The sequence below is a fragment of the Sturnira hondurensis genome, unplaced genomic scaffold (assembly GCF_014824575.4).
Source record: "Sturnira hondurensis isolate 20B ecotype Veracruz unplaced genomic scaffold, ASM1482457v3 Scaffold0023357, whole genome shotgun sequence".
Taxonomy (NCBI): domain Eukaryota; kingdom Metazoa; phylum Chordata; class Mammalia; order Chiroptera; family Phyllostomidae; genus Sturnira; species Sturnira hondurensis.
The window spans coordinates 712,578-728,442 of NW_028095988.1; the positions used below are offsets into that span (position 1 = coordinate 712,578).

General features: G+C 36.8%; 1 protein-coding gene across 2 annotated transcripts in view; it reads left to right on the forward strand.

The window, feature by feature from the left end:
* Nucleotides 1-15,865, forward strand: part of GK5 (glycerol kinase 5) — a 94,799-nt gene that overhangs the window by 37,724 nt on the left and 41,210 nt on the right. For both annotated transcript variants that reach the window (XM_037037479.1, XM_037037480.1), the window contains exon 4: nucleotides 13,057-13,150. In XM_037037479.1, coding sequence (XP_036893374.1) covers nucleotides 13,057-13,150 — 94 coding nt within the window. The remainder of the gene's footprint in view (nucleotides 1-13,056; nucleotides 13,151-15,865) is intronic.

Genomic DNA, 15,865 nt, shown 5'->3' on the forward strand with positions numbered 1-15,865 from the left:
GAAACCAGTAAGGGGTACTATGAGAGGTAGCAGGAGAAATACTGCAGTGTTGTCAGAGAAACTTAGCAAAGTGACAGTTTTAGGACAGAGGAAGTGTTTTTCTGGGCACTAGTACAGAAAGGTCAAGTCAGATGGAAAAGGATCCTGTAAATCTGGGAACACTGGTGATCATACTGAGTTGTATTTAGTTGAGGTAGTAGGGAGTGATGAGGAAACTCTGAGAGAGCTTAGCTAGGAGGGGGGCATCCTAAGTTAAAAGAAATGTTTTTGATTCTGTTTCAAAGAGGGGGAGATTAAGGGTGTTTAAAGAAGAGAACTGAAGAAATATTTGATTAAATGAAGTGATGGAAGAAGGAGGAAGGCATGGATATGGAGAGTAAAAATGGAGATGTCAGCTGTAAACTTGGAGAGGAAAAGATTTTCCTCTGAACCAAGGAAAATGCATGATGGCTGTAGGTGTAGCTGGTGGAGGAGGTGGGTGTTAAGGAAGGTAATTTTTGTGTTCTTATTTATTTTGAGACTTCTAGGACTTGAGAAAGCTCATGAAAAATTGGATGTGCCATTCGTGGGTAATGGAGAAGAAAGTAATGAAGGATAAGAGAAAAACTTTTATAATTTTAAGTAACTTAAAGAACATGCAACTTTGAGAACATAGACAAGGCTGCATTCCATAGATATGAAAAATGTTACCAATTCACAAGGCTATGTGATTCTCCCAACATTTCTCAATGGTTCTGGCATTGAAGGTGGAGAGAAGTTAGATTGATCCCAGGTTAGGAGTTGAAAAGGTAGATAGTTAACTTGAAAGTCAAGAGGCAGAGAACAACATCATGCAAAATAGTGGAATAGAAAGTTGGAAAGAGACAAGGGAATAAACTGTTTCAGAAATCTAGAACCTGATTGGCCCTTATAACAACTAGGGGAGTCCTAGATGAAGGCAGAGGCTGCTGTTCTTAGGTAAGAGAGGGTGTGTGCAAACCAGCCACAACCCTCCGTTCCTCATCCCTGCTGCAGGTGTGAGGAAAGTAGCCCACATCCCTGGTGCAAGTGCCTGGTGTCAGAGAAGGCAATGGGGACTTTGTCCTACAGAAATGTAAGCTGATAAGCTTTGATGGATTTGGCAGTGACCTACAAGTGTTTTTCTGATGCTTACTTTAGTTCTGGCCCTTTTGGCCCTCTCAGCTGCAGTGACTTCCTTTGCCAGCATCTGCTGGAAGATTTAAAGGGCCATACCCTTTATGGGTCTTTTTGGTTACAGACCTTTAAGATAATCTTTCTCAAGTCACAGAGATAACAGAAGTTTCAGAAACTTCAGTGACCATACAACAAGGTATACACACTTTGCAAAGATATTTTGGAAAGATCACAAAATGACAGCTCCAGCCCCCAACAAGGAAAAATCAGCAATGCCTATGGACTTGGAAAAATGATTTCTAGAATTATCAGATTAATTTTCAATGGGACAAAAGTTTTAAACATATCACTGGCTGACTTAAGGAATTAGTCATGTTAGGAATGTTTGGTAAATTGACCTATTAAAAACTAAAGTGAGGGGGAGTTCTGGTCAGGATGGAGGCGCAGGTAGAAGCCCTTCACTTCCTTGCACAAGCAAAAGGAGGATAACAACCCATCTAAAATCAATAAACAACCAGAAGTGCCAGAAAATCAAACTACATGGAACTCTGACAACCAAGGAATTAAAGAAAAAAATTAACCAGAACAGTCAGACTGGTAAGGCAGTGGCCCATACAGGCTGGACTGGCCTGGCTCAGAAAAACCAAAGTGAGGTGGTGGAATACACAGGTGGGGCTGGCTGAAGGAGATACTGAGACTCAGAGCTGGCTGTGGACTATGGCAGTTGCCACAGTGGCAGAAACTCCCAGTCTCACATAAGAGTCCATTGGAAAGTGGGCTAGAGATGAGCAGGCAAGCTGCATTGTACCCTCTCTGGTCCCTCCCCTACAGGCAGTGCTGCAGCACAGTGAAGAGAGTTGCCCTGCCCAGGTGAATACCTAAGACCCCACCCCCTTACAACTTAACGGGTACGCCAAGACAAAGAAATATGGCCCAAATGAAAGAACAGAGCAAAACGTCAGAAAGGGAACTAAGTCATGAGGAGATAGCCAACCTATCTGATGGAGAATTAAAAGCCCTGGTAATCAAAATGTTCACAGAACTGCTTGAGCTTGGTTGAAAATGAAAAAAACAAATGGAAGATACCCAAAATGAAATAAAGCAAAATATTCAGGGAACTAAAAGTGACAGGAAGGAAACCAGGACTTAAAGCAATGATTTGGAACAAAAGGAAGAAATAAACATCCAACTGGATCAGAATGAAGAAACAAGAATTCAAAAAAAACTGGGACAAACCTCTGGGACAACTTGAAGCATTCCAATATCCAAATTATAGGGATGCCAGAAGGAGAAAACAACAGCAAAAAATTGAAAACATATTTGAACACACAATGAAAGAAAACTCCCCTAAGCTCTGGCAATGGAAATAGACTTCCAGGAAGTCCAAGAAGCTCAGAGAGTCCCAAAGAAGCTGGACCCAAAGAGGAATATACCAAAGTACATCATCATTAAGTTACCCAAGATTAAAGACGAAAGGAGAATCTTAAAAGCAGCAAGAGGAAAGGAGAGAGTTACCTACAAAAGTGTGCCTATTGATTTCTCAAAACAAACCCTGTGGGCAAGAAGGGATTGGAAAGAAGTATTTGAAGTCATGAAAGACAAGGACCTACATCCAAGATTACTCTATCCAGCAAAGCTTTCATTTAGGATGGAAGGGCAGATAAAGTGCTTCCAGATAAGGTCAAGTTAAAGGAGTTCATCATCACCAAGCCATTATTATATGAAATGTTAAAGTGATTCATCTAAGAAAAAGAAGGTAAAAAATAGGAACAGTAAAATAACAACAAACTTACAAATATCAACAAATGAACCTAAAAGAAAAGAAAAACAATGAAAACAAAAACTAAACAATAGAACAGAAACAGAATCAGAGAAATGGACATTACATGGAGGGATTTCAGTGGGGAGAAGGAAGAGAGGAATTGAGGGGAAAATATACAGGGAAGAAGCAGCATAATTAGTAGGCTAAAATTAGCTTACTTAATCTCTACATAATTAGTACAGATAAAAAATGGTATAGGAAACAGAGAATTCAAAGAACTTATGTGTATATCCGATGGACATGAACTAAGGTTAGGGGGAATGCTGGAGGTATGGGGGTACAGGGTAGAGGGGGGTTAAAGGGAGGAAAATTTGGAAAACTGTAATAGCATAACCAATAAAAAATACTTAAAAAAAACTGAAATAAGGGACATCCAAGATGGCAGCAGAATAGGTAGAAAGTACCTAACCACTTCCCAGGACCAAAATGGAACTACAACTAAATTATACAAAAATCATCCTGACTAACCAACTGAAGACTAGATGGAGAGAAGCCTTATAACTAAGGATACAGAAAAAAGAACATCACCACTTTGAGACTGATAGGAAGCACAGAGGCACAGGACAATTCTCTGGGCTCCCATAGGTAGGCGGCAGTTGAAGTTCTGGAGGGATATTTCAGTGGCCAGGGAGGTTCCCCCTGAGAAGTTCAGGGTCTAAACCCAGTGAGGCTTCCCAGCCTAGAGCATCAGAACCAGAAAAGGCTACCACAGAACATCTGGTGATAAGAAAAGCAGAGAGGTTTCTGTCTGCCAGGGAAAGATGGCTAGACATGCAGACACCTCCTTAAAGGGCTAATGCATAAAATTTCACTTGCAGTCACTTACCCTGGGCTCTGATGGAGGTAGGGCAGAGTAGATTGGAACCACAGGAAGAGAGTCTAGGGTTGGTGGCTCTGGGGAGAAGGTTGAAGGGTCACCCACCAGGATCCCTGTGCTTAGTCATTCCCCATATTGTAGAAGCCATCTTTCTCAGGCAGAGCACTCCACTCCATGTGGCATGAGCCTGGGAGGAAGCAATAGCCCTACTCATGGGAATTCCTCTTTCCCCACCCTGTGGAGCGTAAGCTCCATTGAGGAGTACAGCCAGAGGCTCTTTTAGTGACTAAGCCTTACAGGCAGCCTATAGGAGGAGGCTGCTCTCTGGGTCCTTTGAGACTTTAGCTGGCCCTTCCCTGGGCCTAGTGCTGGTAAAAGCTAGCCTTGTTGTGCAGCTTGGTCCTTTCCCCATGAACCCAGGCCCAGAAAATAGAGCCACAAGTTGTGGATTGATGGTAGCTCCAATTACATTGCCCAGGGCCAATAACAGGCAGCATCTGATGTAGACCTGCATGAGAGTCTTTGCACATCTACCTAATACATAGAAACAAACACAAAGAGGCATCCTCAAATGAAAGAACAAGAGAAATTTTCAGAAGAATAGCTAAATAAACTGGATGCAACCAATTTATCAGATATACAGTTCAAAGTAATATAATATAAGGATGCTCAACAAAGAAAAGGCATTAAAAAGGGCCAGTCAGAAATAAAGAATGCAATTATCTGAAATAAATAACACTGGAAGGAATAAACAGGAGGTTAGATGAAGCAGAGGATTTATAAGACAAGGTAGAAAAAAAACAGAGCAGGAAAATGAAAAAAATAATTTTGAAAAGAGGGCAGTTTAAAGGACTGTTGGGACAACATGAAGCATCAATATCTGCATCACAGGAGTTCCAAAGGAGAAGAAAGATTGCAAGGGATCCAGAACCTGTTTGCAGAAGAAATGACTGAACACTTCCATAAACAGATGAAGGAAAAAGACACACCCATCCAGGAAGTGCAGAGAGTTTCAAACAAGAGGAACCCAATGTAGACCACACCAAGATAAATCATAATTAAAAATGGCAAAGCTTAAAGATAAAGAGAGAATCTTAAAGGCCACAAGAGAAAGACAGTAGTTACACATGTGGGAGCTCCCATAAGGCTGTCACTGATTTCTCACTAGAAACATCTTAGGTCAGAACTTATTAGCATGAAATATTCAAAGTGATGAAAAGCAAGGATCTGCAACCAAGACTACTTTATCAGGCAAAGGCCATCATTTAAAACTGAAAGAGAAATACAGATCTTCCCAAACATGAGAAAGCTAAAGGAGCTTGATACCACCAAATCAGTATTACAACAAATGTTAAAGGGCTTGCTTTAAGAAGAAGCAGGGAAAAAGAAAAGAACCCAGAGAAACATAGTTAAAAAAATAAAATGGCAATAAATACATATCTGTCCATAACCACTCTCAATGTAAATGGCTTAAATGCTCAACTCAAAAGACATAGAGGAGCCCAGAATGGTGTGGCTCAGTTAATTGGAGCATCATCCTATAAACCAAAGGATTGTGGTTATGATTTGGTCAGGGTGCATACCTGGGTTGCAGGTTCAATCTCAGAGCAAGGCATATACAAGAAGGCAACTAATCAATGTTTCTATCTCATGTTGATGTTTTTCTTCCTTTCTCTGACTCACCCTCCCTTCCTCTCTCTCTAAAATCAATATGTGCTAGGGTGAGGATATAAAAAAGACATAGGATAGTTGAACAGATAAGAAAACAAGACCCATATATACGCTGTCTTCAGGAGACCCACTCAGAACAAAAGATACACAGGGACTAAAGGTAAAGGGATGGGAAAAGATATTCATGCAAATGGTAAAGGGAAAAAAAAGCTGTGGTAGCAATACTCTCATCTGAAAAAATAGGCTTTAAAACCAAGGCTATAGTAAGAGACAAAGAAGGACACTACATAATGATAAAGGGAACAATGCAACAAGAGGATCTAACCTTAGTAAACATTTATGCACCCAACATAGGAACACCTAAATATGTAAAAGAAATCTTGATGGACATAAAAGGAAATATTGACATAAATACTGTCATAATAAGGGAATTCAATACACATCAGTGGATTTGACATCAATGGATTGATCTACCAGACCAAAATCATCAAGAAGGCAGCAGCCTTAAATGACACACTAGGTCAAATGGATTTAATTGACATATTTAGAGCATTTCATCCCAAAGCAGCAGAATATACATTTTTTTCAAGTACACATGGGACATTTTCTATGATAGACCACATGTTAGGACACAAACAAGTCTCAATAAATTTAAAAAGATTGAAAGCATATCAAACATCTTCTTCGACCATGGTGCTATGAAATTAGAAATCAATCATAAGGAGAAAACTAAAATATACACAACAACATGGAAGGTAAATAACATGTTATTAAACAGTGAATGGGTTAATTGTTGATCAAAGAAGATCAAAGAAGAAATCAACACATAAACAGAAGGAAGGATAAAAACCACATGACCATATCAATAAATGGAGAAAAAAATTTGATAAAATCAAGCACCCAGTTGTGATAAAAACTATTAGCAAAGTGAAAATAGAGAGAACATAGCACAATGTAATAAAGGCCATATATGACAAGGCCACAGCCAACATTATACTAAATAGGCAAAAACTACAAGTGTTCCTCTTAGAATCTGAGACAAGACAAGAAAGTCCACTTTCATCACTTATTCAACATAGTTCTAGCCACAGCAGTCAGGTAAGAGGAAGAAATAAAAGGCATCCAAATTAGAAAGGAAGAAGCATAACTGTCATTATTTGTGGATGACATGGTACTGTATATAGAGAACCCTAAAGATTGCACCAAGGAACTACTAGAACTGATCAATGAATTCAGTAAGGTAGCAGAATATGAAATTAATATCCTGATATCAATTGCATTTTATGTGCCAATAATGAACTAACAGGGAAATTAAGAAAATAATATTTTTCACATGCTTCACAAAGAATAAAATACCTAGGAATAAAGTTAACCACTAATGTAAAAGATCTATACTTGGAAAATTACAGGATGCTGAAGAAAGAAATTGAAGAAGATACAAATAAATGGAAGAACATACCATGTTCATGGATAGGAAGAATTGACATCACTAAAATATCCATACTACCCAAAGCAATCTACAGAGTCAATGCAATTCCTGTCAAGACACCAATGATGTATTTCACAGAACTACAACAAATATTCCAAAATTTATGTGGAACCACAAAATACTCCAAATAGCAACAGTGATCTTGAGAAAGAAGAACGAAGTTGTAGTAATCACACTACATAATATCATAATATCATTATAATACCATCAAAATATCATTTGATTACTAAACTATCATTATAAGTTTACTTATCATTATAAGTTTAGTAATCAAATCAACATGGTACTGGTATAAAAGCAAACATACAGATCAGTGGAACAGAATAGAGAACCCAGAAATAAACCCATGCCTCTATAGTCTATTAATATTTAATAAAGGAGGCAAAACATTTAATGAGCTAATGATAGTTTATTTAATAAGTGGTATTTAGAAAATTGGACAGATGCATGCAAAAAAATGAAACTACACCACCTTTCTATGCCACACACAAAAATAAATTCAAATGGGTTAAAGACTTAAATCATGGTCTCAAAACTAAAAATCCTAAAAGAAAACATAGGCAGTAAAGTTGGACATTTCATATAGCAATATTTTTGATGTAGTTCCTTGAGCAAGGAAAACAAAAGAAAAATTAAATGACATTTGTTTTTAGTTTGATTACATCAAACTAAAAAGCTTCTGCACAGCAAAGGAAACCATCAACAAAATGAAAAGACAACCCACTGAATGGGAGAATATATTTGCCAGTATATCTTATAAGGGGATAATATCCAAAAATTTTAAAGAACTTATAAAACTCAATACCAAACCCCCCTAAACAATTCAATTAGAAAATGGACAAAGAACTTAATAGATACTTCTGCAAAGGGGACATATAGATGGCCAATAGGTATATAAAAAGACACTCAACATCACTAATCATCAGTGAAATTCAAATGAAAACCACAATGAGATATCTCTTCACTCTTGTCCAAGTGCTATTATCAATAAATCAACAAACAACAAGTGCTGGTGAGGATGAAGAGAAAGGAGAACCCCTTTACACTGTTGGTGGGAATGCAGATTGGTGGAGCCACTGTGTGAAGCAGAATAGAGTTACCAAAAAACTGAAAATGGAACCGCCTTATGACCCAGCAATTCCACTTTTGGAAATTTATCTAAAGAAGTCTGAAACAGTAATTTGAGAGGAATATATATATGCCTATATTCATCGCGGTGTTATTTACAGTAGCCAAGATTTGCAGGTTTCACCACAGTTGAGGAGCTGGAAAATTGTCTTACCCTTTGACTTAATCTCAAATTTAGGTGTAAGGGCGATTTGAGGGAAATAACCCAATATTGGCAATGGCAGTACCTCGAAATGTGACTATTGGAAGTAGGGTCATTGCAGATGTAATTAGTTAAGATGAGGTCATAATGCAGTAGGATGGGACCCTAATCTACTGTGATTAGTGTCCTCATATGAAGATAGCCATGTGAGTGTCGACAAAGAGAGTAAGTCATGTGAAGAAGGAGAATGGAGTGATGCATGTATAAATCAAAGAATATTAAGGATTGCTGCAAACCACCAGAAGCCAGGAAGAGGCAAGGAAGAAATTCTTAGAGGTTTCAGAGGGACTATGGCTCTGTCAACACCTTGGATGTGCACTTCTAGCCTCCAGAACTGTTTGGGACAAAATGCTATTGTTTTAAACCATTCTGTTTGTGAAGGTTTGTTATGGCAACCCAAAGAAACCAATACAATTGATTTCTTACAAGGTTGCTGAGACCAGGCATTGGGGAAAGAACAGCCTTTTCAACAAATGATGCTGAGAAAACTGAATATCCATATGCAAAGAAATGAAGTGGAACCATATACAAAAATGACTTCAAATAATGGGGCAAAGACTAAATTTAAAGATAACACTATTAAACTCCTAGAAGAAAGCATAGAGGAATGTCTTCATGACCATAGATTTAACAATGATTTCTTATATGGCATAAAAAATGCAGTTTACAAATGAAAAACTAGATTAATTTCACTTCATCAAAGTTAAAAAACTTTTTATTTGTTTTTTAAAGTTAAAAACTTTTTTGCATCAAAGAATACAATTAAGATATTGTCATCTATTAATAATGGTTATTTAAAATTATTTTTATATTAGAACTTCACATGAAAAATTTGCCCATGGAACAAAATAGAGAGCCCAGAAATAAACCCAAGTCTCTATGGTCAATTAACATTTGACAAAGAGGGCAGAAGCATAAAATGGAGTAAAAGTAGCCTCTTCAACAAATGGTGTTGGGAGAGCTGGACAGCCACATGCAAAAAAAATGGAACTGGATCACCAACTTACATACACAAAAATAAATTCAGGGTGGATAAAAGACTTAAATATAAGTCGTGATACCATTAAAGTCCTCGAGGAGAACATAGGCAGGAACATCTCAGGTATTCCACACAGCAATATTTTCACCAGTATATCCCCTACAGCAAGAGACATAAAGGAATGAATAAACAAATGGGAACTCATTAAAACAAAAAGCTTCTGCACAGCCCAAGAAAACAGCAGTAAAATGAAAAGGGAACCACATATATAGGAAAATGTATTTGCCAATGACACCTCGGACAAGGGATTGATCTCCAAAATATATAAAGAACTCACATGACTCTACCCCAGGAAGACAACCCAATTAAAAAATGGGCAAAGGACTTCAACAGAAACTTCTCCAAAAAGGACATACCAAGGGCCAGATACGTATGAAAGGATGTTCAGCATCACTAACCATCAGAGAGATGCAAATTAAAACCACAATGGAATACCACTTCACACTTGTCAGAATGGCCATCATAAACAAATCAACAAGCAAGTGCTGGCGAGGTTGTAAAGAAAAGGGAACCCTAGTGCACTGTTGGTGGGAATGCACATTGGTGCAGCCACTGTGGAAAACACTGTGGAATTTCCTCAGAAAACTAAAAATGAACTGCCTTTTGACACAGCAATTCCACTGTTGGGATTATACCCTAAGAATCCCAAAATACCAATCCAAAAGAACCTGGGCATGCCAATGTTCATAGCAGCACAATTCACGTCAAGTGTTGGAAGCAACCTAAATGCCCACCAGTAAGAGTGAATCAAAAAACTGTGGTACATTTACACAATGGAATACTACACAGCAAAAAGAAAGAAAGCTCCTACCTTTTGCAGCAGCATGTATGGAACTGGAGAGCATTATGCTAAGTGAAATAAGCCAGGCAGTAAAAGGCAAATACCATGTGATCTCACCTATAAGTGGAACATAATCAACAAAACAAATAAGCAAGCAATATATAACCAGAGACATTGAAATAAAGAACACACTGACAGTAACCAGAGGGGAGGTGGGAGAGGATAATGGGGGAAAATAGGGAAAGGGTCATCAAGGAACATGTATAAAGGACACATGGGCAAAGCCCAAAGTGTGTAGGTTCAAGGGTGGGAGGCAGGGATGGGTGAGGCAGGGGCTGTTGTGGGTTGAAAATGGAGACAACTATACTTGAACAACAATAAATAAAAAATAAAAAATTTCACCTTATATTTATGTAATGATAAATAATAAAAAAGCCATTTTGGAATTTTTTCACATAATATGCAATTTTCATTTTAAAAATGTGTCTGAAAAAAATGTTGAACAAGTTTGCAGTCATTGATATCTCAAATTGGCAGTTAGATTTCTGAAAACCAATGCAGCATGTAAAGTGTGTTTCTTTTTATGCTTGGTTTGTAATTTTCATCTAAGATTGAAGACTAAAAGAATAGGTTCATTTCTCTGAATTAAACTAATGGTAATGGTGACTGTATCACTGAAGGAATAGGAAGTAACATGTTCATGATGTAGGTAAATGATGTGATTCCCACTAATACAGGTGAACAAGAAAAGAAAAAGGAAACAATTAAGATAGTGAAAATTAATACCCTGAATATGGGAAAGAACTCATACAACTCAACAAACACTCAAATATCACACTTACTAAATGAAAAAAGACTTGAATAATATACAAGTAGTTTATAAACATATGAAAATTGCTTAATATCATTAGTCTTTGGGCAAATGCAAATCAAAACCACAGTGAGATATCACTGTATGCCCACTATGATGGCTATAACTTAAAAAATGGAAAATAACAAATGTTGGCAAGGATGTGGAAAAAATGGAACTCTTCTATATTGGTTATGGGAATGTAAAATGGTTGTAGCCACTGTGGAAAACAGTTTGGTGGTTCCTCAGAAACTAAACATAGAATTACCGTATGAGTATAACCAGCAATTCTAAGTATATACCCAAGGGGATAGAAAACGGTTACTTGTACAGCAATGTTTATAGTGGCATTATTCACAATAGCAAGAAGGTCAAAACAACTAAAGTGTTTGGAAATAGTGGTGATGGTTACACAACATTGTGAAATGTGCTCAATGTCAATAAATTTTGCACTAAAAAATGGTTAAAATTGTACATTTCATGTTATGTATATTTTACCACAATTACAAAAAAAAGAGGCAAGTTCTTAATGGGATTCAAGAAAGTAAGCCTAGCAGGGGTTGGTAGAAACAAAAAGGGAAGATTTGAGGGATGAAAAGTGGCAGTGTGCTTGAAGGGAAGATATTTAGGAAATAAAATGGAGAAAACTGAAATACAGTGATATACCACATAGCGATGTTTGGTCAACAACTGACTGCAGGTACAATGGTGGTCTCATAGATTATAAAGGAGCTGAAAAATTTTTTTTATCACCTAGTGATGTAGTAGCTATCATAACATCTTAGCACTTAGCACAGTGCAACAGTCACATGTTTGTGGTGATGCTGGTGTAAGTAAGCCTTCTGCACTGCCAGTCAGATAAACATATAGCACATACAATTATGTGCACTACATAATGCTTGATAATGATAGTAAATGACTGTTTTTCTGGCTTATGTATTTACTATAATACACAAAGCAAGCTTTTTAAAAGTCGTTTTTAGAGTGCACTCTTTCTACTTGTAAAAAAAGCTTGCTTTAAACAGTGTATGGTGTTAGCCTGCAGCAGCCTCATACATCTCCTATTTAACATGTCTCTTGATTGCATCCTTTTCTCTTGTGCTTGATTTACTCTTGTGGCATTTTGTACAGTAACATGCTTACAGCACAGGCTCGTTCCTTGTGGTATAGGCTTGGATCCTAAGTATGTAGTAGACTAGACCATCTAGGTTTGTGTAGGTGTAATCTGTGATGTTTGCACAGCAATGAAATCACATAATGATGCATTTCTCAGAATGTGTTCCCGTTGTTAAGTGGACAAGACTCTACTAGTGAGATGTGCTGCCTACTCTGTTGCAATGCTAGAATTTCAGTAGTAGAGTGTTTTCAGTCAATAAAATTGAGGATGCGACCACCATGGCTGTAGACTGCTTAATAAGAGTGGGAAATGACAGTCTCAAGAATTGAACATGGTTAAATTCACTCAGGAGACAGGGTAGAAAGCAAACCTGAGTTGGATGTTGAAGATGAATAGATTGTCAGTGGTTGATTTGCAGGAGTCTCAAAGGATAAATGATTTATTTCTACTGTATTTCTTAGTTCTGTACTTTTATTGTAGTATTGACAGGGACTTTGTTAAATTTCTTTTTATTAGACAAATTTTGGTAAGCCTGGTAGGTTGCTTGTGGCTAAGCCAAACCTGAAGTTAACAGCTGTAGAAATTGGCTTGGCCATATTTCAGCTGTTTTGCCTGTACAGAGGTTTTCATCTGATTTTACATGTCAAGGTAAGTATGATGAAGAGGAAAGGCATTGCCTTCTCCATCTTGTTTTTAAAAGTATATAAGCAAGTTAAGGGTTTTTTCATTACTTTTTTGAAATGTACACATTGTAGTACTTCAAAAATATCTTTTTTGATCTATCTACCTGATTAAAATTTCATATTCTATATCACATAATATTTGTTATAAAATATGTTCAGTTTATAAATCAAAGAGAAAAAAGTAATTTGGAATGCCCAATCTAATTAAATCATACTTTGAAAGTAGTTTGGCCTCTATTTTTCTTTCCTCTTGTGGCATATTTTTTATATGATATAGTGTTTGATTTATTTGAGTGTCAAAATGTTGTTTCCATTTTTCTTAGGAAAACGGGAAATCATTTTCATAACTTCATTAGTTGGCAAGATCTAAGAGCTATTCAGCTTGTAAAATCTTGGAATAGTTCCCTTATAATGAAGGTAATCTTTTTCTTCTCTGCAATTTGGATATTACTGGGTTTTTTTTCCTATAAAGTTTCCTTAGCTGTAGAGTTAATTGTATAACCTCCTACCTATGCTGTTTTGGACATTAACAAGAGAATATGCACATGCACATTCCCACACCAGTGAAACTGAATAATAGTTACCCAAAAGTGTATCTAGTAGACTAAAGTACTTGATAGTACACTTCAAAACGTCTTGAGGAGGTTTGGAGTGGACTGAACATTCACATGTTAGTGAGAATTCACATTTTTGTTTCTGGAGAAATGGAAAATACAGACTACATCCAGAAAAGGTGCAGCAATGTCCAAATTTAATCATTCTTGTTATAAAAAGTGGAGTACGGATATTGAGATAGTTAACTAGCTGACTGCCACATGCTCTTAATATAATACTTGGCATATAGTAAGCAAGTGATGTTGGTGGTGATGGTGACAGAGACAGGATAGCAGGAGTATCAACACCATCTTGCTCCTGAGTGGGAAACTGAGTCATTGGGTAAGAAGACATTTTCCAGTTCCTTGGCTGTGATGAAACTTGCAATATTTGGTGTTATAATAATCAATATCACATATTATTATTTTAATATTTCCAATATCTTCTCAGCTGGGGTGCAGGCACCAGACAGTGCAGGGGGCAGTGTCAAGTTTCACCAGTTTTACTTGCTGAATATTTGTAAACGTTAATTTTCTATAAAAACAAATGTGAATATATTATAGAATATGACAACAATGCATGAGTGAAACACCAAAATCTCACGCACATTGATATTTTTTGTTAGTTTAATATATAAAAATGCACCTTATTTTAATAACTTGTGAGGCTGAATTCTGAGAGGTGCTGTTTACAAGAAAGGCAGTAATTAAGGGGGTTGAAAGTGGTATAAGACAAGACATGAATCCCAATTGGTACAGTTTTAAATTATACTCTTCATAATATGTAATTTTTTACCTTAATGTATAATTTTAGTTTTTAATAGGTCAATTTATAAACATTCCTATGTCATAACTAATTCCTTAGCCATTGAGATATTGAAAACTTTTTTTCCTGTAAAAATAAATTGTGGTTCTGGCTGGTGTGGTTCAGTGGATTGAGGGCTGGCCTGCCAACCAAAGGTTTGATTCCCAGTGAAGGCACATGCCTGGGTTGCCAACCAGGCCCCCAGTAGGGGACATGTGAGAGGCATCAACACATTGATGTTTCCCTCTCCTCTATTTCTCCTTCCCTTACCCTCTCTAAAAATAGTTTATCAATAGATGCAGGAAAAGCTTTTGATAAAATCCAGCATCCATTTATGATAAAAACTCTCAGCAAAGTGGGAAGAGAGGGAACATACCTGAACATAAGAAAGATTATCTGTGACAAATCCACTGCCAGCATCGTACTCAATGGGGAAAAACTACAAGCATTCCCTTTAAGATCAGGAATAAAATAGGGAAGGCTGCTTTTACCTCTCTTATTCATCATAGTACTGGAAGTCCTAGCCATAGCAATCAGACAAGAAGGAGTAAAAAGCATCCAAATTGGAAAGGAATAGGTAAAACTGTCTGTGTTTGCAGATGACATTATATTATAGATAGAGAAACCAAAAAATTGCACCAAGAAACTACTAGAACTGATAAATGAATTCAGCAAAGTAGCAGGATACAAAATTAGTATTCAGAAATCAGTTGCATTTTTATATGCCAATAACAAACTAACAGAAAGGGAATCTAAGCCATTGGCAATTACTTCAAAAGGAATAAAAATACCGAGGAATAAACCTACCCAAGGATGTAAAAGGACACTGAAGAAAGAAATTGAGGAACATACGAGTGAGTGGAAGCACATACCATGTTCATGGATAGGATGAATTAACATAATTAAAATGTCCACCCTACCCAAAGCAATCTATAGATTCAACACAATTCCTATCAAGATTCAAATGATGCATTTCACAGAACTAGAACAAATATTTCAAAAATTTATATAGAACCACAAAAGGCCCCATACAGCAACAGTGATCCTGAAAAAAAAAAAGAACAAAGTTAGAGGAATCACACTACCTAATATCAAACTATACTACAAGACCATAGTAATTAAAACAGCCTGGCACTGGCATAAAAACAGACACATAGATCAACAGAACATGATAGAGACCCTAGAAATAAATCCACACCTTTGCAGTCAATTAATATTCAACAGAGGGAGCAACCACATACAATGAGCTAAAGATAGTTTATTCAATAAGTGGTGGGAAAATTGGACAGATACATGCAGAAAAATGAAACTAGACTGCCTTTTTATACCACACACAAGAATGAATTCAAAATGAATCAAACACTTAAATGTTAGACCCCAAACCATGAATTTCATAGAAGAAAACATAGGCAGTAACATCTCAGACATTGTTTGTAGAAATTTTTTATTGGATATATCTCCTCAGGCAAGGGAAACAAAATAAAAAAAATAAACCAAAGAAACTTCATCAAATCTGAAAAGGTTTTGTACAGCAAAGGAAATCATCAACAAAATAAAAAGGCAATCCACAAAATGGGAGACCATGTTTGCTGATACATCTGAGAAGGGGTTAATATCCAAAAATTTTTAAGTAGTTACAAAACTTAACACCAAAAATACAACCCAATTAAAAAATGAAATGGCCAAAGGACCTAAACAGACATCTGTGTGTTTATTGGACACACAGATGGCCAA